We start from the raw sequence: 25294 nt of genomic DNA on the forward strand, positions 1-25294 counted from the left end.
TTACCCTCCGAGCCCTCCGGTTTGGCTGGCTCCAGCACCATGCGGGGGTTCGAGGCCTGGCGTTGCACAGCCTCCAGTGCTGCCTTGGCGAGTCCAGCCCAGGGAAGGACGAGGTGCTTCCTTGGGTCCAAGATATGCTTTGGCTGCTAAATACACCAAACTACTTGGTTATTCCTCACCCGTGGTTAAAATCCTCCCAACTGACACTAGCTCTGTCTGAAGCATATTCAGGTTTGTGCAGGAAAACCAGTTACAACAGATAACCCAGAAGGCAATTCCACATTCGTTTTTTTTACAAGCACTTTTCATCTTTGGCGCTCAAAGTGCTTTGCAAATATGAACTCGTTTAAGCTTCACAACAAGCCCCGTGAGGCAAAGATAATGATCACTATACCCATTTTACAAATGGAGAAACTTTAGCACAAAAGAAGAAAAGTGTTACCACAGATCAGGCGTAGCAAGTTGAGAACAAAACTACGCAGTCCTGCCTCCCAGGCGCTTGCACTAACAAGTAGAAAACACTCCCTTCCGCTCGGGTTTGATTAAGAAGAGCTATTCCAAACAAAGGTGTAGCATTAAAAAAAAAATGAAAGGGAAGAAAACGTGTACTTCAAGTTCTGTAGGAAACTTCAGGAGCTTCAGAATGTAAGTCCTATTAGGCTACACACTTTGAGTAAGCGAAAAAAAAATAATCTTGCTTCTTGCAGTGACATGACTCAGAGTAACATGCAGAATGGCACAATGTAAACAACACATCCGAACAAAATACTCACACATATTGCAAGGTTGATATTAAAACCTGCATGCCATGGGGAAATAAATGTAAGCCCCCTGTTCTAACTTCTATAGTAAAAGCGAAATGAGGAATGTAGCAACAGAGATCAGGAATGGTTAGGAAATACAGTTTGGCTAAAGCCTGAAAGTCCAAGTGTTTATTCAAACTGCAGCTGAGAGTTTTGACAGTGCATGAAATGACAGACTGTCTGTCTCACCATGTATTAGCATTTCTGGGATTAGCTGTCAGAAGCAAAAAAGCCAACCAAGCTTTTTCTTCAAAGTTTTTGAATCAGACCTTTGCTGTTTATAAGGAACCTTTTTTTTTTTTTTTTTTAAATGAGAACCTAAGTCTTTTCCCTGTTTATCTGAAATCTTATTTTCAGATTCAGTGGGAATTGAAAGAAATGAAAAATTCAGCAGAACCCCAGAGGGTTACACCTGTTGAGTATAGGAACAGATGTGAAATATTTTTTTCCTTGACTAATGCCAGACTCCACAGAGAACTGACGATTTCTAAGGTATATAACCGCAGAGGGCTTCTTACACAAGACAAATTATCATTGAGCTATTTAAATTTGTAACTGCAGTAGAAGTGCAAACATGTTGATGAAATAATCACTTGGATTTGGCTGCACAGTTCTGTTCTGCTGCTGCTGCAGCATGCTGGGGCTACTGAAATTTCTGGTGGGATAGCTGCTAAAGAAACTCCTGGCAAAGAGCCCTGTTGACTAATTCAGTACCACTGCATGAAACACCTCACGCAATTGGCATTATAAACCTGCAAGGTACCTACAGCCCTAATAACACGCTATTTTGCTTAAGTGTTATTCTCAAACAGTGGTTTCAGTTAGTGGAAGACAGCTCAGAAACTTACTGGGGGAAGAAACCGATCCAAAAAAAAAAAAAAACCTACAAAAATGTCCATCGTTATTTTCTATAAAGAGGCTATTAAAATTCACCAGTTATTCACAAGCCAGAGAAAAGCCATGGCTTTACTTCCTATTAAATTATATTTCATTTACCTGAGAATTCATCTGTCAAAACATCATTTCCCAATCCTTTCTTGCATGGCATAAGAGATTTTTCTGCAGCCTATCAAATTATTTTCAAAGTAGAAAAAGCAGAAGTACAGTCAAATTCACAGACATATTGGGTCTCTGAAATACTGAATAAGGAATGCAAACTTCATGTAGGAAAAAAAAAGAAAGAAAAAGAAGGATTCAGCAAAAGAAAAGTGAAGTGGTGAAAACAGCTGAAAGGAGAATTAAATGGTAACACATTCCATTGTCGAAAAGAAGTATAGGTTGGTAATTTAAAACAAGAGTCATTGTAAGCCACTTAAAATATATATATATATATGAAAATTCAATTTTGGTTTTGTGACCTGCCTTTTTTATGTAGATCCCCTGTGATAATTCATTCTTTTATATCATAGTAGCTCAAAAAACGATATGCACAGATACACTGACAAACACAGTTAATAAGATCAAACTTCCTAACACAAACCAGGACAGGGTGAGCAGTCAATAATTCATGATCTAATTGATGACTGTCTGCAAGGCAAGCATGTTTTGCCTAATGGGGTGAATGTCTCTTTATTAACTTACTACTAAATTATGTACTGGACTAATAGCATTGTCAGAGGCCTGTAAACAGTGCAGATATGAATCAGTGTTTTGTGGCAGTACTGTAATTGTAATAACATCCTGAACAAGCTTTATGCCATTGCAATGTGCATAGACCTGGTACTGATAGGCTTAATTCAAGATCAAAAGTTAACAGGGACTTAGGCAGTGAATCACAAGGAAGACACACTTCTGTTTTGATATATAATGACGGTGAAATAAAGCCAGTTGCCCAAGCTGGATTAGAGACACACTTGTAAAGAACATGATCCCTCCTGGGAGCAGCTCTTCACATTAATCTGAAAAAGCTCCTAATTTTTTCCTATTCTCATTCCCAATTCATTTCTCAGTAAGCAGTCTAGAGTTACAAACGGATACCAACAGGTAACAACTGTGTGCCTGCTGCTGCTGGAGGGATTGAGGTTTCAGACTTTTCATCAGAGGTGAAGTACTGTCATTGCAGCCTGTGGGGCAAAGACCGAAGGGGGGTCTTTTATCAAATCACTTCCCAACTGGGGCCTTGCTTCTGTTCCCTCTTCTCCATTTCTTTTTCCCTTTGAGTTTCTCAGGCAAACTGGATGTAATTATACCAGTGTGCTTCTTAATTCTAATTTTAAAGTTTGAATGAATAGGATGAATTTGTAGTGTTTCCTCTTTGGTTCATCTTTAGTAAGATGGGGGGGGGGGGGGGGGGGAAGAGCTGACCAGAATGAAATCTTTGCCTTTAAATTCCCTTTTCTCAGTTTAATTTTTTATTATGAACAAAGTATGCATGAGAAAGAGGTTCCTCTCTTGCTACATATATCTAAGTAAATTATAACACTTCGACACATCACAGTGGGTTAGTTGATAACTGAAGAGAACACAAATCTAATTTGTTAAAAACCTTTGCTGGTAGACATTTAACTGAAGCCTTAAGGCACAGAAATAGAAGAGAAGGAATCACTATTCTATTCCAAGCTTTCTGCCTGATTTACTGGATAACTAAGAGTAAGTTATTTAGGCTCTTGTCTCCAACAATTAGCATGTGTGCTACATTATTTGCCCACACCAGATCACTTTGAAAGCTAGGGAAAAATATCCACTGGGGCTGACTGTTATGATGATGGTAGAACAAGGCAGCATGCCTTAAAAATTCTGCAGTTAAATAATCCTAAACCCGCTGACAATCAGTAATTAGAGTAGTATCAGGAAAGACACATTTGCAAAGGAAAGACAAACACAGTACACCCTTAGTAGTTTTTAACCTACAGGATTCAGATGGCTGAGGGTACGTGTGCTGTTTCTGATCAGTCTGCCAAAGGTAACTGGCAGTAGGTGTGCTTTTCTAAATGTGTTTAATTTCTTACAAATGCCCACAACCTTAAGGGAAAAAAAAAAAAAAAAAAAAGAAATGTTCACAAATGGGAAGAGACTTGAAACCAGTTTCCTAGAAGAAAGAATGAATGAAATAGCTACAGGTCCAGGCAGCTTACCAGGGCAGGATGCCTGCGGGGACAACCACTTTCTTCCTTTGACTCATTCCTCTCATCAGCCCTCTTTCCTATTGAGTACATCTCAGGCTCAAATACCAAAATAACCTTTGGTACAACAGTATCCCTTGAAATGCAAGCCCAAGGCTGTCCATATCAATCTCACAGTCCTGCAAATAAACTCTTTCATATTCAATCACATTAGCAGTAACAATGTGATCTTTGAACCACAGGTTCCATAAGATTCCCTAGGCCACAAGATTGGTACAAAATATAAGATTTCAACCCAGGCTGTATCCCAGATTTTTTTGTTTTCTACATTCCAAGACCTTTTAAAATTCATATTTCCAAATTTCCTTCACAAAATGGAAAAGTGCTTTTTCTGAATCTGGAAGCAACGGGTTAAGAATTCATATCTATTCATTCCTGCAGACAGACTTCTGAGAAAAATAACTCCACCATAAGACCAGAAAAAGACTGTGATAAACTATAAATAGATTTTATTTTATTTATTTATTTTACTTAAAATTGTTTCAGTTTATGACTACTGGAAAAAAAATATATTTGGGGTGTCTTTGCTCTTTATACTTGTCCATAATTGACAGCTTTTCATCATTCTTTTACTAGCTCTTATTTTAATCAAGTTTTACCAGCACACTGCTTCTAGTTCCGTTAACTGATCACTCATGTTTTCACAGAGTATGGTGAATTTTTTAAATGTATGCTGCATTTTAGAATCCAGAATATCACTTATGATCAATAACTGTCAATAGAAGGAATTGCTGAGATGATATATTGAAGTTCATTGTTTTATCTAGGCAATTGAGTCAACTACTATATTTTTTCCCCAACACATAGTCAAATAAAACTAAAAAAAAAAGGCACTGAGACATAAACTGATGCAATTCTCTTTCTTTCAGATAGGAAAAGTCTAAATTCAGACCTTCTTTATTAAAATGTAGATGCTTGCCCATGGAAGACTGACTTTTGTAAGAGACAGAAGAAGCAGCTTTTATGCATCAGAAGTTTTAAAAAATCAAACTGCTGAGAGAAATTCTCCTTCAACTTCGACAGTGGGAATGTTTGCTACTCCTGGAGCTTTTAGATTTTGTCTGTCACTGACTTGAAAATCAAAGCTTCAAATAACCATGGTATGCAGCATTCAGCAAAAACTAATTTTCAGTTATTCCCAAGACTATTATATTCACATTTACCTAAAGTAATCAAATCCAAAAGTAATTATTTTGTATTCCGTGAAGTTATTTACCAAAAGAAACCAGAAAAGAAGGAAGTTTCCTCTGCAATATATGGACATCACAGAAGATTCCACAACTTTGTATTTTGGAAGATTAGGGGTCTGTGCCAGTGTACTTACCTAAAATGTTCTCTACAGTCTGAATTGTGCAGTGCATTGTCTGTTTTACTAGCTGTAGAAGTCAGCGTATTTCAGAGAGGATAGTATGAAAAATAGTATGTATTAATATTTGAAAGTTCAAGAAATCTTACAAATCTAGTAATGTTTTATTAAAATGAATGTAGCCTAAAGTGGCTGATAACTTTTACTGTTAAATATTGCTGTAAAGATATATGGGCCATGAAGAGATACAAACCCACACTATGCATTGTACCTACTGTCAATAAAAGTAGTGCTCCCCAAAACTAAACAAAACCAAAACAACAGCAACAAAAATAAACAAACACCATAAACAAAAAACAACAGAAAAGTAGAAATTTATTTACCTTTGTTCCACTCTCACAATCAGGTTTTATATATAAATACAATCTACAGAATCAGAGAGTAATTCAGGCTGGAAAAGACCTCTGGAGGACATCTAGTTCAACCTTTGAATTGAAAAGTTAAATCCCATTGCTCAGGGTTTTGTCCAGACAAACTTTGGAACCATCTAAAGACAGAGATCCCACAACCTTGCTGAACCACCACTTACAATGCCTCACTAAACTACCCTCATTAAAGAAAAAAACTCCCACCACCACCATCTCACACCCATCTTGTATTTCCCTTGTTGCAACATTTGACTGTTGCCTCTAGTGCTTCCTCTCAACTGTCCTCCATGCTGGCCTTCATCACTACCACAGCACACTGATGACTCAGGTGCAAATTAGAGAATCACAGTACCATTTATTTTGGAAAGCACCGCTTGAGATCATTTCATCCAGCCCTTCCTGCTGAAGCAGGGTTAGCTTGAGCAGGTTGTCCAGAAACATGACTGGTCAGGGTTTGAATACCTCCAAGGATGCAGACTCCATAATTTCTCCGGGCAATTTGTCCCACTGCTTGACCACTGTCACAGTAAAAAAAAAAAAAAAAGTACTGTCTTGTGCTCAGACGGAATTTCACGTTTTAATTAATCTATTTATTATTTTCATTTTGTGTCCATTGCTTCTTGACCTGGGCTCTATGCAGAAGAGTAAGGCTCTGTCATCTTCCTTCCCTCCCTCATTGTCACAGTTATAAATATAAACTGCCCACCAGGACCCCCAGGTCTTCCCTGCAAAGCTGTTTTCCACAATGCCAAGCCCCCACCCTCTACCACAACTGTTACTCCTTCCCAGCTTCAGGAGGTTGTGTTTGCTTTTGTTGGACTTTGATGAAGCTACTATCTACTCTTCTGCTTGTCAGTCCATACATACATGTAAAAGATTTGCCAGGGTCTGCAGCATTAAGTCCATTTCTTGAAGGTCGCTTTCAGAATCTCTCTATTTGAGGAACTTCACTGAGCACAATTACATAAAAGGGACTTTATGTAAGATGCAGTAAAAGTGATTTTACAGGCTTTTATGATTTAAGAAAAGGCAGTAGATTTAGAAGCCAGTCCAAACAGTCCACAATACTATATAATATACAGTAATTGCAGGCAGAGTCCGAGGCAAAAGTGGACACCGAAAGTATATATATATATGTTCTGTAAATAAACACCAATCCCCCTTTCTCAGGGATTCAAATAGGACTTCTGCTAGGTACGTGGATTATTGCCTTTCTCGATGGATGTTACTGCATGTCATTGAGCTGCTGTTCCTACTGAGTGGCCTTAGCTGATAAACTTGCCATTAAGTAAAATTATTTGTTATGTAAGTCAGCAGAAGCTGCCCCAGGATAGCTCTTCTCTTCAGTGGCATATTGGTAAAGATCACTGATACATACATTTTCAGGTGTTCCTAAGACATGACAGGATTGTTTCCTTGCTAGCATTGTAGCGAAGTGAAACCCACTTAGCAGATAAAACAAGGAAAGGAGGAATCTTCCCCTAGGAAAAACATTGTGAAATAAAATAAAATCTCGCCATCCCAAACCTTTTAAACATGGAGTTTATATGCAAGTAGCTCTCTTGCATTCCAGACAGAAACTTTTCTTGGAAATCATGGTGAGGTCTTTTGAATGACTTCTGCCCTTACACTGTAAAATATTGAAAAAAAAAAAAGTTCTATAACAGTGTGTCTGTTCAGCTTGTGTTTGAGTGTAAGATTGGGAAAGCCAAGTACAAATTCATGTGTACTACACAAATTTTGAAGAGCCTTTGGGAAACTGAGGCAGGAAAAAAACGCCTTTTGAGTGCTGAGTACAATACAGAGTTACTGGGAAGAAATTCCAGGTACTCTGTATCCCAGATACTCTATCTGGAATTGATACTGTGTGATATTCAGCTAAAAAATTAAGATTTTATTGAGTGTAAAACCCACAGGATGAAGTCAATCCATTTTCCTAATGGTAGTTTTTAGAGACATATTTTTAATATGCCTACAGTTTTACTTGAAGTTAAAAAGTTCTGCTGATTGAATTTGATCTAATTGCATTCAGATATTCTGTACTAACGAGAGAAGAATTTGATGTAAATGAGTTCTGTTTACAAAAGAGAAGAGCAAAAATACCAAGCCGAATATGTTTATCAAATATTTTTACTACTGTGGTTAAATTTGAATTATAACATTTCACTTCAAAATGCTAACAAATACTGTACTCTAAGACTATAATAATAGTCTTAGTAATAAGATAAACTTTTATTACAAAACACAAAGCTTTCCAGGTCTAATCTTAGTATGGATTAATGAATTGCATTAGTACAATATCTTTTGTGGATTTAGAAGGTCTTCTTAAGACTTACAACACAGTAATTACCACATAACCATGAGTTCAATTTACACTAGTTAATTAGTAAAGCAATGAATTACAAAATACTTGATTTCATATAAAGATAGTAAGACAAAAAAAAACAACAATGACGTGTGTCTTCTTAATAGCTTAAACCAGAACAGCTTCCAAAAGTAATAAAAACTCTACTAAAAAGATATTATTATTTTTTGAAAGGAATTCTTTCTTATTTGTGGTAAAGTTTAAGACCCCCTATGTTGTTTGTCATGTCATATTTGATAGCGTGATTTCCAAACATGTGCTTCCTGACCCTGTTTTGCATGAAGCCCATCTGGCCCAAAGCAGACATTTACAGTATAGATCACTGTAGCTGAGCTACTTGAATGCTCTTTTAAGATGTGATTCTTCTATCGTAGACGTTGACTTTAGCATGTGATGTATGACAAAATAGAAATGCCTAGGTTTTTCTTCACTGACTGTTAGGGGACTCTAAAATGATTAGTTTAGATGTAGATTGCTGCACCTTAGTCATAAAGTTACATGAGATTATTTCTCCTCTCTTTGTCTACAATCTTATTTATATCATACACTCTTCAGGCACTGCCAACCACCCTGACTCCTTATCACTGTAACAGCAAAAATAACATTATTTTCCTAAAAGGAATTACTAACCTAACATATGAAATATTCAAAGCTTCCTCTAAAAACTGACCAATTCCTCATACTTTTATTTTTGAATTAAAGGACAAGGCTTTCCAAAAATGTTTCTGTTACCATCTGGTCACATTTCATGGATTTTAGGCCATCTGTTTTTTGGCAAAGACTCCTAGAGGTCAGGTTCCAGTGCTGAGATCCCGAAAACTTCAGAATTTTATCCAAAGTCTTTCCAGCTAAATTGCCTTTTTGCAGCATCAGCAGGCTTCTCAACTGACATATGATTGCCAGTCTCTGTGACAGACAGAAACCTTTCTGAGTTAAGTCTGTAAGGAAAGAGAAGCACAAGTACTTTTGTGGTACATCTTGTTTAAGACACGCACTACAATGTATCTGGGTACCACAATTTTCAAGTGATCTATGTGTTTACCTCAGGAGCTACAGCAAAAGAATACTCTGGAGGTGACTCAAAATACAGAACAGAGCCATTGCATCCTGACAGAGACAAAAAGAAAAAAAAAAGTTTGGAAATGCAGATAAGCATACCTCACTGCTGCAGTCAAACAACAGGGAGCATCTACAAATAGCTATGGCTACTTAGGAATGGCTCTGCAGTTTGGGAAGTGTTGATAGCCTTAATATATAACATGAAAGCGTAGCTCTTCAGTCATGAACATATAGTGATCAAGCAGAGAAGACTTTCTTTTTGATAATGACTTTTTCCTCCTCCTGTCCCCATCTCTCCTCTTGTACTAAATGAAATGACTGGTACAAAGATGGAGGTGGAACCAGCAAATGGCCCTTTATACAGGGCTTAACTAGCCTTAACCCTTAACTAACTTTATTAGTATTTAAGCTACTTAAAGCAGTTTTCCTACATTAGCAGAAAGGAGACTCTAGTCATGTCATTTACTCCCCCTGACCACATGAAAGACCCAAATCACATTGGACTCTTAGAGGACAATTTATAATAATGTAGCATTTTGTTTCCAAACATCTCTAGACAGTTTTTACCTGAGTCTTCCATCCTCTGCTGCAGCTCCTCCTGGTATAATCTTAGTTATGAATATCCCAGGATCATCCCCAATGTGTGGGTTATCTGTTCCTCCAGCAATACTGAACCCCAGGCCAGAATTCCCCTGAAAAAGTAAAGAAAAGAAAATGCATCACCAGATGCTGGATTTCTACAGAACTTACCTGCAGTGCACAAGCAAAGTATCCTTGCTTCTTAAAGAGAGCATTTTATTTGGCAACACCATACTTTCAGGTGGGTGACTCAGCCAGAAAAAAAAAAGAAAAATAATTGTCAGTTAAAGAACAGAAGCTGCAAACACAAAGAACTCCCAGAGTTAATGGCAGAGTTAATGGATGCTTCTGCAGAAACAGGATTTGACCTAAATTTGTTTTCAAAAGCAGTCACATAAATTAGCATCTGAACTCCAATATGAATTTATCCAAGTCAATGAGAGCTAGAGGCTAAAAACACTTCAGAGCTTTAAAAAGATGTTTAAAAAGCCCTCCATTTATAAATGGAAACAGTGAGTAACATTTAGCTCTGAAATATTTTAGTACATCATTTTCTGTTGAAAAGAGATCGTTGTTCAGATTCATGTGCATTTATTTATTAAAAAAAACAACCCACAGTATGTCTTTCATCCTACTGATTTGCTACGAGGAAATGTTTGAAATATTCATTATAAAGATCTATTCAATAATCCTATTTACTGCTACTGCTATTTATGACGATATCATGAGAAATAAGTTAGTATGCATGCACATACATACACACAAATGCAGCCATTATTTCTCACGTACAATTCTAACCAGCAATTCTAACCCATTTTTGGAAATACATTTAAGTTACTACACTTTTTCTATATAAATAAATATTAATCAGAGACATTCTTTTGAAATACAATAATACATTCGATGCAATACAATACTGGATGGAGTCTCCATCGTCCCAAAGTATTTTTACAATTAGGTATTTAGGCTTATCATAGTTGTACAGAACTATTGCTATTGCAAAATATGTCCAGTGTTGTGGTGCTGTGGATAAAATACATTCAGGGCACTGAAAGTATCTTTTTTTTTTTTTTCTTCACTGTAATTTCATGCAGCATCTCAGATTACTGGTAATTGCTTTTCATCACTGCTGCTTGTGGACAGATATCTCATTCAGTCCTAGTGATAAGAATTGCTACTAAAAACAGCAAATAGCACCTCTTTTGCTGTTGTCGTTTTGTTTTAAATATATATATATATTTGTTTTTAAACTGTAGTTCAGTTACTAGGTCAGGCATGTGTACTTTGTGTATGAAAATCTGCATGTTGCCTGTGTGCAGTGTGTCAAATTCTCAGTTCTGTTATCAGTATTCTACATTCACAAATGATGCAGTTCTCATTACTCAGGAGATGTCCACAGAATCTGCAGCTCTGCTATCAGCATATAATTGTGAATAAATTTTCAGTACTGAACTAATTTATAACCCAAGGAGAAAGATTTAGAATTACACGTATCTTAATGATGGTCAGGTAGCTATAATATGAAAAACATAACATTGTGTGTACATATAACACTTTCTCTATATTTTCTCTAGTGTTAATAAGTATCTCCAGGCCAGCATTATAAACCTATGACTTAATCTCTCTTTCATCATCGGGATCATCTCAGATTCAGGTTATTTTCTGTGCACTCAACTTAATCATACAGTGCACTCAACACCAACTTGCACTCTAAACAATATGATAAGAATAGTTTCCTGTAAGTTCTTCTATATGCCAAGTTGTTAATGAATTTAATCTTCCAACATATGAGAATGAAAAAAAAATGTATGCATATACACACTTCAGGAAGACTGGAACAAAAAACCTTAAAACAATGCTAAAACCAAGGACAAATTTCTAGAAGGTTTATTAGAATAAGCAGTATTTTATTTTTAAGAAAAAATAAGAAAAAATTAATAAAAAATAAAACCATTAAAATAAAATTATTGGTTTTACTTAAACTCCAAAGAGATTTTATAAGTATGCAATAATCTCTGCTTCTGAACAGAGATTGATTTCCAAGTCCCCAAAACTTACTCTTGATGGGGAAAGAGAATGTCAGGGAGAAATATTCATATAATTTTTAGTTGAATTGGGAACACAAATGACTGTATCATAAGAAAAGAGAGTGCCTGTAGAGCTTTATAAACTCTCAAAGCTTGCCTGTTACGTGGGATGTGCTTACCTGCTACAGGTCTCCACATAAAGTTCATTAAAATTCTTACCAGGAAATAATTTTTCTGGAAAGGTTTCACACTTTCCCTGCACTCTCTTCCTCCTACCATACTCTTTTCCATTAACTTTTTAGAGGGAGAAAATACAACAATACTGACTGTAAACAGCAAACTGCTACAGGAGAATCAGTGCTAGCCCTTAGTATTTATCCATAAATGTGCATCTGCTATGCTGCAAGACTATTCTGATTCTGCCCCTTAGGAATAACATTTAAAAGAACAGGGCAGTGCTTCTCATTGGCACTTTTGTATCCAGAAAATTACAAGCAATTATTCAGGTTGCAGACCTTAACTTGATCAACAGGATATGCAAGCTGTCACACACTAGCTGGCTCAGCAGCTAGGTATATCCCTGCAAGGCTTTCCTACACCAGAAAGTGAGTTGCAAAAGTTAAGAGCAATTAAACTTTTTTTTTTTTTTTTTCCTCCCCACTGTAGTTCTTAAAGGGTCTTCAATGGCTACATAGACAAATCTGTCTTTGCATGGGGGCATTTTAGATCATGGCCAACAAGGCTAAAAACATGCCTGCCATCACTCCTGGGTTACTGTCCTCTTAAGAGCCTTGGGTTGAAAAATAACAAATAATTAAAACTCTTCTATTTCAGTTCTGAGCAGCAATACTGATGTTTATGTTCCTCCCCTTTCCTCATGCTTTGCCCTGTCTTCCTAATTTACAGGTTCATCAGCATATGGTTCTTGTGATAAAAACTCATTGCAGTTAATGAGCTGTAACCCCAAGTATCAATTAAGCACTGTCTATTAGCACAACCATTCCTGAACCATTCTACAAGGGCTAGCTTCCCACCCTCTACTTTTTGCATCTTCTTTGTCCCCACCCCAGAAAAATAAAATATTTGTTCATTATCTTCACACCTTCCAAGCCTTTTCTAGGTGTATCTCTGTCTCCCAGCCATTTTGTGTTTACCAATTAAAACATGTACAGTCATTCAGCCCAAAACAACAGCTGAACCATCACTTAGCCACTTAGCATTTTCCACAGTGGTATATTCATGCTTTCTCTCACACTGACTCTCATGTTTGGGAGTGATTATAAATACCTGTCATGTTAATTCACTGTCTTCCCCCTATTCGAAGCATTATTTTTATTGGATGCTTACAAGTAACAAGGAGCTCAAAGCCTTGGTGTTTGTGCTGATAAATGGTTTAATAAGAACAAATAACAGCTGATACAGACAAAAGAGGTTTTTAGGCCTAAATATTCTAAATATTCTTGCTTTTTTGATAGAATGGTTTTAACCAAAAATCCCACAACATATTTGGGGGACAAAAAACTCTGAACAAGTCTCAGACAGATGTACCAACTTCAATGACATAGCTCAAACATGATTATTCATATGCCTAAATATATGTTTCCAGACCCAAATCATTTTATGTTCCATTTATATTAGCTGAATTCTCTCTTGACCTAAATATATCCCTTTGTTCAAGTTCTCAATTGCTACTACTATAAAAACCTCATATAATTAGCTTCTGACTATACTGGGAAGACATGCATAAAATTACTCAGCAAAAGATGTACGTATATATAAATATATATATTTTTTAATTTCGGATTAGCTCCTTACTACCTTCCCCACCTCTTATTGCAAGGCCTCAGTCATGAGCACAGCCTGGCAAAAAGTGTAGCACCATACAACACGTCCAGTTTGGCTCAAAGAATTACATTGCCTCAGTTTCTCAGCTTCTCTCTCTGCCCAACTTTACTTCTCAAACACAGAAACTTCTGTCAAACCACCAAATCAAAATAAATAAATAAAGAAATAAATCAAAATAAATAAATAAAACAAATAAAAAATACATAAATCAAAATAAATAAATAAAATAATATCAAAATAATTTCTCTCCAGCCCAGCCTGAGAGGCCTCTTTCCTGTTCTCATCTGAAGGGATGAAAATCAATCCTTCTTCTTAGGGTTTACTGCATAAGCCTACCTCCTTTGTGCCCTTCTCAGTCTGGGCTTTCCACCTCCATGAGGGTCAGCCAAGCTCGCTATAGCTCAGCCTGAGATCAGAAGAAACCTGGCCATAATTCTCCTGGCCCTGGAGGGGCAGACAACCTCTGCCAGAAACACAGTATCACTGTGGATGACTTGTGCTGTACGTTCTGCCAACACTGAAAGGCAACACTTAGGGTCAGAATAAGATGATGGATGATTCACATGCCAGGGAAAGAAAACAAAACTTGCAAGTTCTGGCCAGTTTGAATCTCTCCCCTCAAGACTTGTTAAACTGCCAACATAAAGAACACAAAAATAAAATGAGAATCCCCAGCAGGTAATGTTTTTGGGTAGCCAGAAGGCCACGAGACCCATTCTTCTTCTTACTTAGCCTTCCATCTTGAGTTCTTCTCCTTTCATGTGCCATTGCGAGCAGCCATGCTGCATCTTTACAGGTTGCAGCATTTTTATTTTGTCACAGAGCAATCCTCAGAAGTGCTTCACACTGACTTCTGTGGAAATATTTGTGTTTCTACAAATGATCTTTTCCTTAATATGTCTCTTTTTTTTTTTCTTTTTCTTATTCAGTCTGCCCCTTTGCATTAGAACAGAGTTTGATTATGAATTATATAAAGTCATTTGATCTTTATTAATATCGCAGAAGAATAAATGCCCAAAACACAGAAATGAAATCAGATATGCACAACGACAGACTGAGTTCTTCCCTAAATAAGGGCCACGCGTTTTGTATTTTAGCATACTAAATAGGCATACCACAATTGTATATGGGTTGTTTTCCATTTTAATTTCATTTTTTTCATTATAATCCGTAAGATGACAGTAGAACTCAGTTTTTGACACCAGCTACAGAGAATCTTTCTGAATGACTTAATTACTTCAGTACTCCTGAAAGAACTTCTGAAAATGTTCTGAAGTGACATGATTTTGAAGCTCTCTGGCATTTAGGTTGGAAAAATAATAGACATGAACTGCACATTATTTACTTGACTGTTGCTGCAACCTCACCCTGTAGTGAAAGCATACTAAGACGCCTATTCCAGAGTCCATTAGTCCATCCAATACAGAATGAGGAACTGCATTTCCCAGAACAGATTCTAGAGGCTGAGAACTGTTTCAGGCTACAAGACATATTCCCACAGCCTCTATTCCTGAAATGATTGTCATGTTTGTATTATTATTATTATTATTGTTATTATTACTTACAGTTTTAAAGGAGCCATTTTGCTGTTAAGGAACATAAGTCAGATTCTATGAAATCTGTAATGTGCTGAACTAGGCAAATAGCAAACAAATAGAAATATGTAAACAAAACACTTGACACAAGCCTGCAAAGCTTTGCACTGGTTTAAAGGGGAGGCACTGCCAAGTAAGGATGTCAGGTCCTCTGTACAAGTTTTTCCTGCTTCTCAGCAAATTTATATCCAAACACAGCATCACAGAAATGTATGATGACTCTTCCACTAGGCCCTCAGAAATGCTGCTTATCAGTACAGAGGAAATACAGGGGTCAGAGCACATGGTGGTGGAAAAAGCATTCAATCTGTTCATGGGACCATGTAAAAGAGAATCAAAACTCTTGACACTTGCTAACTTTGTGATCATGCGCTTGTTGCTGTTTCTTTGGGGGAAGTTTTATTGATTGGAGAAAGGAGAGAAGAGGAGAGGAAAAGGAAAAAGGAAAGGACAAGAATAATATACATATGCAAAGTGCTGCGAAGTTTTGAATGAAAATGATAGGGCAAAAAATGGCTAATTACAGAATAAATAACTCGATCTGATTTGTAATCTTGCAATAATTGTTCTGTTTCCCTATAAAATTCTGAGACTTTAAAAAGAAAATCTTCTTTTGCCAAACCACATGTTCATAAGAAGCAGAATTTTATGTATTAAAGAAAACATAACCAGGAACACACTGCCTAATTTGTTTATTCTTGACAGGATAAGTATTTCTAAGTTTCTCTCAGGATGTTTTTTTTTGTTTGTTTGTTTGTTTTTTCTTTTCCCTGCTGGCTTCCTACTTTTACTCTGACGTTCACAGACAAATATATGGAATGCTCTTCTCTCTCACAGTTTTTACAGATGGCTTAAAGTATGAATTGCTGACTAAATTGGCAGGTTTTATCAGAGCAAGTTTAGTCAAGAGAAAGCTCACAAAACGATAGCTGACTCATTCCTAAACACATGCCTTTTTTTGTCTCCATTTATTACACCTTTAAAGGACCATATCAACTTTGTTATTTGACACTCCATAAAAAGTTGTCTGCTGAATTTAACAAAGAATGAGAAGTAGCCTTCAGTGTTTTAAGAGCACCAATGGCCTATAGGGTTAGTAAACCCTTTCCTTTCCAACCAATGCTATTTTTCTCTCGTTTATGCAAAAATTTCAAAACACTTTAATATACAAATTTAAATTTTGTCCTCTGAAGTCAGTATCACATTTGACAGAATTTCAGAATTTGACATAGATACATCAAAATCCTAAAGCTTTTCAGCTTTGGTAGCTACATAAATTCATTCAAGGCACCTTCTCACTCTGTGTAAGTACTGCACATTTTTCTGACTGTGATGTTGGCTAAGGAATTATTTATTTTTGTTAAAAAGGAGAAAGATTTTCTTGTTTTTCTTTTTTAAACAAGCAAATGTTGCTGCAAGGAAATGTTCATTCACAAACTACTCCTGAGACTATTTCAGGTGGTGGAAAAACTGTGGGAAACTCTGTGACAAATAACTTGAAAATTGACTTTTTATTTATTTTAATAAGCTGTATCACTCTGTACTCATTTTTAATTTTTACATTTCTATTTAAGTGCAGTCACATTTCTGAATCCTTACAAAAAGTAAAATATGAAACTAATACTACAGCTGTTCAAAACAGTTTGGCTGGAATACTCAGAATTTTTTTTGTTGTGTCCAAAATTCATCTCTCACAGAGTACCTTTTTAATATCAAAACCAGATTTTACAAAATAGTAGTACATGAATCCTGGCTAAGACTGCTGCCAGATTTGGTTCCACTTAGGGTTCTTTCCTCAGGGTACTTCAGTTTCAACTGAAATAAAAAAACCAAAACACCTTCTCCCATGAGATAAAAGAATTAACACCTTGCATAAACCACATTCTCCCTTCTTTTACAGGATTAGGTTTCTCTCAGTACTACTCAGCAGTGTTGAGTAAGTGAAAGCTGAGAATAAACCAGCCTTACAAAACGGGGTGGTTGTTGTGTATTTGTAGCAAGAGACAGGGCAAATAAACAAACATTTAAGGACTGTGAGGACTAGTGTTAATCAAGAATCAATCAAGTTAATCAATCCCTTCAAATGAGACAAATGATTGAAAACTCTGATCGTAATTGATGGTCATGGGATGAATTGATACAAGCCAGGATTAGCTGTTGCTCTGAAATAGTCTTTGACATGCTTTCTCTTTTCCTATGTACTACAGCAGATAAATTTACTTAGTTTGGCACCCAAGATAGTTATATGGAGTGACTACCATTGGCTATAACAAGCTTAAGAAGAGAGCAACCTTTGGAGATAGCTGGAAAGATCAGTGGATGCTAATTACGTCTCATTGTGTGCTTATTATGTCTGTAATGTCTGTAGATGTTGTTCAATTATATTTTTCTCCACAAAGTACTTCTCAACTGAAACATACAACTTCCCTTTATCCAACAGTGAAGTGATACAGGACTTTGTCTATCACTCAGCCATCAGGATGCAGATTATACTTAGCAGGGGTATTTCACCCATCAGCCAACAATGCCCAGTTCAACAGCACAAAGCCACAATGCAAACAACAGCTGAACAAGTTAATGTTTCATGCCAGAACAGGTGATTTTGTAATATGCAAAATACTTCCATCTAATACAGGATTTTGATAGAAAATATATATACAACGCTACTACTCAAGGTTCTAGGATTCTTATCTGGACTTCTCACAACCCAGCATTTACACTAACATTATTTTTATATTCTGAAGAAAGAGTTATACATGCTAAATTACCAGACCATTTCTTGCCATTCAGTATGTGATTGTTTAGCTATCTCCCATCCTAATACACCTTTCTAATCCTGCCAAACCTGGGGAACCTGATAGGTAAAAAGACTTAAATCATTTCAGCAGTTTTCAGTATTTGCACATTCCATCCTATACTGTACTTTTCTTCTACTATGTGTTTTATACAAAACTCAAGTTCTGAAAGCCTACACATCAAAGCCACTTTTCTGTCTCATTCAGAGAACAAGGATATTTGCATATTTATCCGAGTACTGTTGAACTCTTTTGTACTTTCAAATCTACTCAAGAGTAACATAATTCATGAAATTCTCACTTCTCCCACGTATGCTGGCATGCTCCCCAGAGTCAGAGTTTTGAGACTCCATAGTTATATTACGTTCCATATGGTACAGATTTTCATCCCTCACAGTGCCATTTGTTGTTTTCAAGCCCCTTATCAGGGTCAGCACATTCATTACAAAACCACAATACACACGACTACAACTGCCTCCTTCGTTTACTCTCACTTGTTATCAGTAGAGGAATATTGTTCTCTCAGCTCTGCCCAGGTGAAGTACAGCCTTCAGGAGGAAGAGTTTTGAAAAAGAAACAAAGGATTTTTATTTTTCATAATATGTGTGAAATGTACAGCTCTGTAGAACAGGAAATCTAGCAAATCATCAAATGAAGCCACTACCAATAAAAAAAAAAATAAATAAAAGCTAGTGTATCCTATGTCAATCTTTGTATACAGACTGATACTGTTGCAAAAAGATAGATATGAACTCTCTTCAGGTTTGGTTTTCAAGACCTAAGAATTTCAGACCTTCCTTTAAAGGGACATAAGGAAATAAGATTTTTTCCTTTAACTAAATGAAAAAAAAAAAAAGGCACTAAACCCACCAAATAGTAATAATAATAATAAAAGGAATCAGGAACTCCCTCTTCTAAGTTGAAAAAGCTTTAAATAATGGATACTGCTATATAAGATTTCCCCTATGACAAAGAAGAATGTCACCACCCCTCTTCTGTATCTCTACTAAGTGCACATTAACAGCTTCTGAGCTGTGACAAATGTGCATGCCTACTTTTTTTTTTTTTTCTTTCAATATGCTTCTTGTCCTACTTCAATATTCTGTGTAGGGATGTTTTTCCTCACCATCATGGGGGCATCATGACCTTGCCTATTCTCTCATACAGAAAAATAGGCACCATATATCCTCTTTTAGTTAGATGCATACAGTGAAAGCAAACAAATGTCACAGAAAACAAAATCTGATGACTAGCTGAAAAGTAGTAGGGGAGAAAACTAAATATCACAAAAGTTTTGTCAAAACACGGATGCACATTCTTTGGAAGAGCGGAACTCTGCTTCTAGGGAGTGAAAGGTTTCAGTTCACTTGAAAAAATCTTTGTTTTATTGTGTCACTCCAGGCTAGCACTAGACTTCTCATCAGCCATAACCTGAGAGCTTTCTGAACTCCCAGGACTCCACAATCAAAGTGAAAAAAGTCAGATCAAGGAAAGGAAAGCACTCACTAAGTGATAATAGTAACTAGACATAAGGAAAAATAGCAGTAAGAATAGAACACTAACAAGAATTGGAAGAATAGCAAAGCTAGCTTTGAAAACTTTGACATGATCATCACTGAAGTTTTCACAATGCAATTACTTGCAAAAACTGAGGAAATTAAGGGTTGTTTAAATGCTTGTAAGCCTGTGACAGAGGTAGGCAGTCATGTTTGTACAAGGGCTTAGGAAACAAAAAAAATTAGTTTAGTGAAGCTATGGAAACCAACTAGGTTTCACCACATAGTGCTAGCAATTAAAAGGAAATGAAGAAAAGGAATTTAGTTCCTCTCTAAAGGATGACACACCTCTAATCCCATTCTGCTGATAATTCACTGCTATACAAAGAGAAGTTGAAAACCCCAGTGGGTGTCTTGAGAGTATGTGGAAACCCAACACTTTTCTTGGTTAAACCAGTTTGTAGCTTGAAGTCTTTGTTGAAAAACTGTTGTGTATCAAAATGGATTTACGTGCACAGATTGCTCTAGTAAGATAGCTCTGTAAAGTACTTGAGGAATTTGAGATACCTTGAATATGAAAGTTGCTGGAATAAACCCAAGTTCTAAACTATTCTCTAAGCTACAGTTCTTTTCCTTTTGATTGTCATATCCACAAATATGAAATGAGTATATAGATTTGTTCTCACCTTCCAATTTAATTATTTTAGCATTTTTAACATATTATAGCCCAAAGACTTATTCTAGTGAAATACATATATGGTTAACCATCTAGATTAAAATTCTAGAATGTTTACATCCTTTACAAAATGTTGATAATCTTTTCTCTCTAACAATTATTCAATCCAGCATCAAAGGCAAAATAAATGAATGAGTAAAACTATTGATTTGCTTCTTTATGCAAAATCATGAACTTCAGGGCATGTAATCTGGAAGAAAAAGCAAAAGTATTAATGAACTAAAAGGCCCTTGAGGCTTTCAAGTTCTAGCACAAATCCTAGTGGCAAATGACTGAATATTCTTGCTATTGCATCACTTACCTTGCCATCACTGCACTACTCTAGTGGCTATGCACACAGAGTTTAGCACTGACACAGCTTTTAATACAAATTAAAGCAAGCTTTTGAAATACTTTGCTATTTTGAGTAACACTTATGACTTTTGTTTCAGGTCCCGTGATGCTCAACTGTAAGTTTCACTGAGAAGAAACACAAAGAACAAAAAATAGCATAAAATGCAAGTCATTGTTTTTCAGAGATATAGATCTAAACCTTACATTTTTTCCCAACTTTGTCCTAATCCTATTTTAATATAACATTTCATTTCAGTGACCATTTTGGTTTTTATTCTCAGCAAACTTGACCGTATATGACCCTAAGCAGTCCAACATAGCTTCAGAAGTGTCTGCTTTTGAGCAGGATCTTAGACTAGATGACCTCCACAAATACCTTCCATCGTGAATTATTCTCGGCTTTTATTAAATTCTAGTGTCACAAATATTATATTTTTTTTTCAAAATCTGCTTTCAAGCTTAGAATATTTTGGTCACTAAAAACTCCCTTCTGAATTTTATCTTAAAAATTATATGATAGTTAAACCTTCTGCATGGCCGTGTACCTAAAAAAAGTCCTGTACCTTGAGTAACTTTCACACACTTCTTTGAAAGTAAGCAAGTTAGTTTTGTCACATGAGAAATGCACAGTAGCTATCCCTTTACATTAGAAACATCAATTTTACGTGTGTCCCTCTGAAAGGAAGAAGTGAAGAGCAGTCTTTAACAAGGTGTCTGTCTGTAAAACCTAGTTAAAAACATTCCCGCTCTTCTAGAAATTGGTTGAGGTAAGATTCACTGTTCCTTTACTTGTATCAATACTTTCATGAAGCTTGGTTAGGTTATGAATACATTTTGCATATATATATAAATAAATGTACAGAGTACAGTGCAACAGAACTAGACTGCTCTTCCGCACAATATTCCTATAATAACTTGTAATATCAGATATTATTTTTGTTGGAAATTCAAAGAAACTCTAAATTCTCATGTACTATTACAGATCCGTGTCATGGTAATGAATCATATTAAGTCATATTAAAAATAACTAGGATAAGTTAATAGCAATATTCAAGCTAAATAACATTATTCCAAAGGAAACTGTGGAAATAGGAAGTCCTCTCTTCCCCAGCTTTACAGATGCCACTTTTGCCTCTTTGAAGGTGGTAGGAAGAGAGGCTGAGGAACAGATGATTCTAGACTGAGATTCCTACCGTACAAATGAAAGTTAGATGAATTAGAATTTGGCCAAAATTCTTTTTAAGAAGAAAAGCAAAAGACAACCAAGTCTCAAAACCCCTAATCATTTCTACCTGGTATTAGACTCTCTATGGAAAGATCACAGCCTGAGATGCCTCTGGGTCGAGGCTATGTGGCTTACACATGTAAGCCTATTCAAGGGCAGTAATGACAAGTTTGACGAGCGGAATTTTCAGAAAAATCATCCTATTCATATTGCTGTCTGAGAAAATATCAGTATTTCAAAATAAGCAGCCACGCTATAAGTATATCCTTTTAAAACCCATCTTTTATCTGAATTCCTAACACATTATGTCTAGTTTACCTAGTATTAGCAGTAGTTTTCCTGTCACTAGAGGCCTATTTTTGCTGATTCATTTTAGGAGTAGCACTCTAAGAAGTTAACCTGAAATTCCTGTTGTTGGTATTTCTTCCGTGTTCCTGAAATGGATTCCACATACATTCCCCTGACAGTAAAATGCAAAATAAATGTATTTAATGCAAAAAGAAAAGCTAGAAGAATTAGCTCTTCAGAAAGGGAAAGCGCTTCTGTGTGTACACCTTAGCAATGCAAATGCAAATTTGAAATTTTACTTATAAAACACTCACTGAAAAATAAACAGTATGCTCCTGATACTACAGCCTTCTAAATTAACTTTACTTTTCAATGGTACTGGATAAATTCAGAGAAAGAAGCAATTTCAGTAGAGAGAAGGAGATTACTAATTCTGCATTTGTAAGCATCTCTAGAAGTGAAACTTTCCCTCTCTCTTTTTTTTTTTTTTTTTATTATAAGCATTCACATTAATTACTGTCATTTCAGGGCTTTTTAATTCCCATACCTCCTCCTAAAGAGGAGGCATTTCTCTTGCCCCCTTCAGAGCTACTGAACTGTAGTGGGTTTTGAAGCAGGGTACTGAACATCACTCTACTGACATCCTAGAATCCTCATGAATAACACCAGCAGAGTGCATTGACCTGTAAGAATGAGGTAAGATAAACATCTTTTTTGCATGATTGTATGTTTTTGGAAAAAAAAAAAAACAAAAGGTGGCATCCATTTTACCTGGTTTCCAAAATATGTTCAGTAGAACAACTTCAATTAGGGTAGGCACACTACATGCCCTCTATCTACACTGTATAGAAAGAGACACTTCTGCAGTGCAATTCATCAACATGCAAATTGGTGCAAGTCAAAATGTTTCACATACATTTATCAGTTGCAATCAACCTTCATTTAATAGTTTCTTAGTCCTGGCATGCAATTTGTGCTCTAAAATGAGAGAGAAAATTGAGGTAAGAAAGGGTGTTAAAAAGCAAGAAAGAGAGAGAATGAGATCAGAATAACCAGCAGCTCAGTGATGAAGAACTCATCGGAGCTGCCAAACCTGAACCAAAATACTGCTCTGGAACAGACACCACTAGGGCTTCCATTTCAAAGGAGTGCCTTAATCAACAGGCACACCATCTCTGATCTAATGAATATATAATTGTATATTCAAAGTGGAACAGGTCCAACAGGAGAAAGACACACCTCATCAAATCTAGGCATTCATCACAGACAAATTCCTGCTATACATCGGGCAGAAGAGGTATGTCAGCCCCATTTTCCCACACATTGGATAAGTATTTTTATCATGATTATGAATCCTTTCCCTGCCACTTTACATATTTCCCCCAAGGAAACTTATGAAAGGTATCAATTTTTTACCAGTGTGCAGTGGAGGCAGGAAAAAAATAGATAACTTTGTGATATAACATTTCACATCAAGCTCTCTTCCTGCTGTCAGTGGTATATGGGTAACTTGGTTGGCTTTTCCCAAGATTCCATCTGCAAATTCACTACAGAAATTGTATGTATAATCAAAAAAAAGATTTAACATAAGGAACTTGCATTGTTTGTACTCATGCATGTTAAATATTTATCTTTACATTTTCAGGTTTGTTTAAAACCTTATTCAAAGCACAAACATGGTTATTTTAAGCATCAAATATCTTTCCATTCCCATGTCTGATTATGAAAAGCATCAACTTAATCTGAAGACAAATATACATTAATGCATATGCCTCTTCTGCATACTTTGTCCTTATACTGTATAAAATCCAGACTCCATTGTGCATCACAATGTTATTTTGCTTGCCTAAGTATATACAAGTATAAATCTACTGCTAATAATGATAATACCCTAAAAAAACAAGGGGGTGACTGTGTTTTGTAGTTTAAGATTGTTCATTAATATTCTATAGCTAGCAAACAAATTATACAATCATTGTAATATTATCTCCTTGTTAACAAATGTATGTGAAAGGCAAAAATCTATCAAAGAAAAACTGCAAGCATTGCATGGGATTAAGTTTTAGCATTTATTAAGGCTTGTCATCATCTACAAAGTCATCCAGGGAAAAAAAAATAAAATTGATCCATGTGTAAATTACAGACAGACGTTTGTTATCGACAAACTTGATATACACATACAGAATCAAAAGATTGTCTCCACTGACCAGAACTTTGGTCACACGAAGCATATAGGACATACTGGCATAGACTGTAATATTAGATTTGGCTAAAATATCCAAGGCATGCATAATGTTGTTTTATGCAAAATCTGGCACTCTAGGAAAGATTAAGATTCCGAATGGAACTATCAGTGAATTAATGAACAGCTTTAAAACAGACAAATGAAACTGCCATTAAAGACATAAAAAAAAAAAAAGACTTTTTTTTCTCAGTAATCTGATGTGGTGGGATATATGAAAAACAGAGAAAGAGCATGACTGTTCTACAAGTATCTATCCATTTCAGTGCTTGCCTCAGCTCTCTCTACAGAGCAATGTCACACTGCACTAACATCTGAAATGATACACAGTTTTTTCAATAAAGTAAAATAAAATCCTTTATTTCTGGCAAAGTTTTTTTCCTATGATGAGGCATCTGGAAATACAGAGGAAGAAAAAAACAAATTAAAAAAAAACAACATGGGGATAGCACAAGAGGTCAGCAGCACACAATGGGCAGCCTGTCCCCTTCACCTAGTGAAGACTCAGAAACACATTACGGGCTTTGTTTATTTTGAATCTGAACAACTATATGCATCATTACAAAGGGGATAATAGATGTCTGTGAATTTAATGATTTAGCTCTTTTAAGCTGGAAAAAAAAAAAAAAAAAAACACCCAAACCACAACAACAACAAACAAAAACCAAAACACCATAAAACTAGAAAAATAATTGGTTTGATAATTCTGTAGCTATACGGAAAGTAAATATTAATTCTGATAAAGATAGTTTTACAGCTCAGTGACAGAAATATTGAAGTTACTCAATGCTGAATTCATTTACAAAAATACTGATACTCTGCAACATACATTATAATTAATTTAAGGAGTGGCTACAAAGAATTCTCTATAGAACTCAAAATATGCTGTTAAAACAACAAATGTAAAAATAACAAGAGAATTAGAATAATCTAGGAGAAACTTCTGAAGCTTTTGAACGTGAACTAAAGTTCTGCATGTAATTCTTCACTAGATGAGATTTAACTTTAGCCTCAAGCAACACGTTACATCTGTGCTGAAAGCTGCAACAT

The 25294-nt window shown here is 35.9% G+C and overlaps 1 protein-coding gene across 36 annotated transcripts in view; it reads right to left on the bottom strand.

Moving 5' to 3' along the window:
* Positions 1-25294, bottom strand: part of DLG2 (discs large MAGUK scaffold protein 2) — a 1042459-nt gene that overhangs the window by 338970 nt on the left and 678195 nt on the right. For 32 of the 36 annotated variants that reach the window (XM_080581564.1, XM_080581542.1, XM_080581576.1 and 29 more), the window contains one exon: positions 9651-9775. In XM_080581564.1, coding sequence (XP_080437690.1) covers positions 9651-9775 — 125 coding nt within the window. Of the gene's footprint in view, positions 1-4; positions 469-9650; positions 9776-11868; positions 23371-25294 lie in introns of those variants that run through there. The other 4 variants (XM_080581568.1, XM_080581567.1, XM_080581570.1 and 1 more) reach the window with 4 other exon arrangements.

This window comes from Anser brachyrhynchus, assembly GCF_964034855.1.
Source record: "Anser brachyrhynchus genome assembly, chromosome: 1".
NCBI lineage: Eukaryota > Metazoa > Chordata > Aves > Anseriformes > Anatidae > Anser > Anser brachyrhynchus.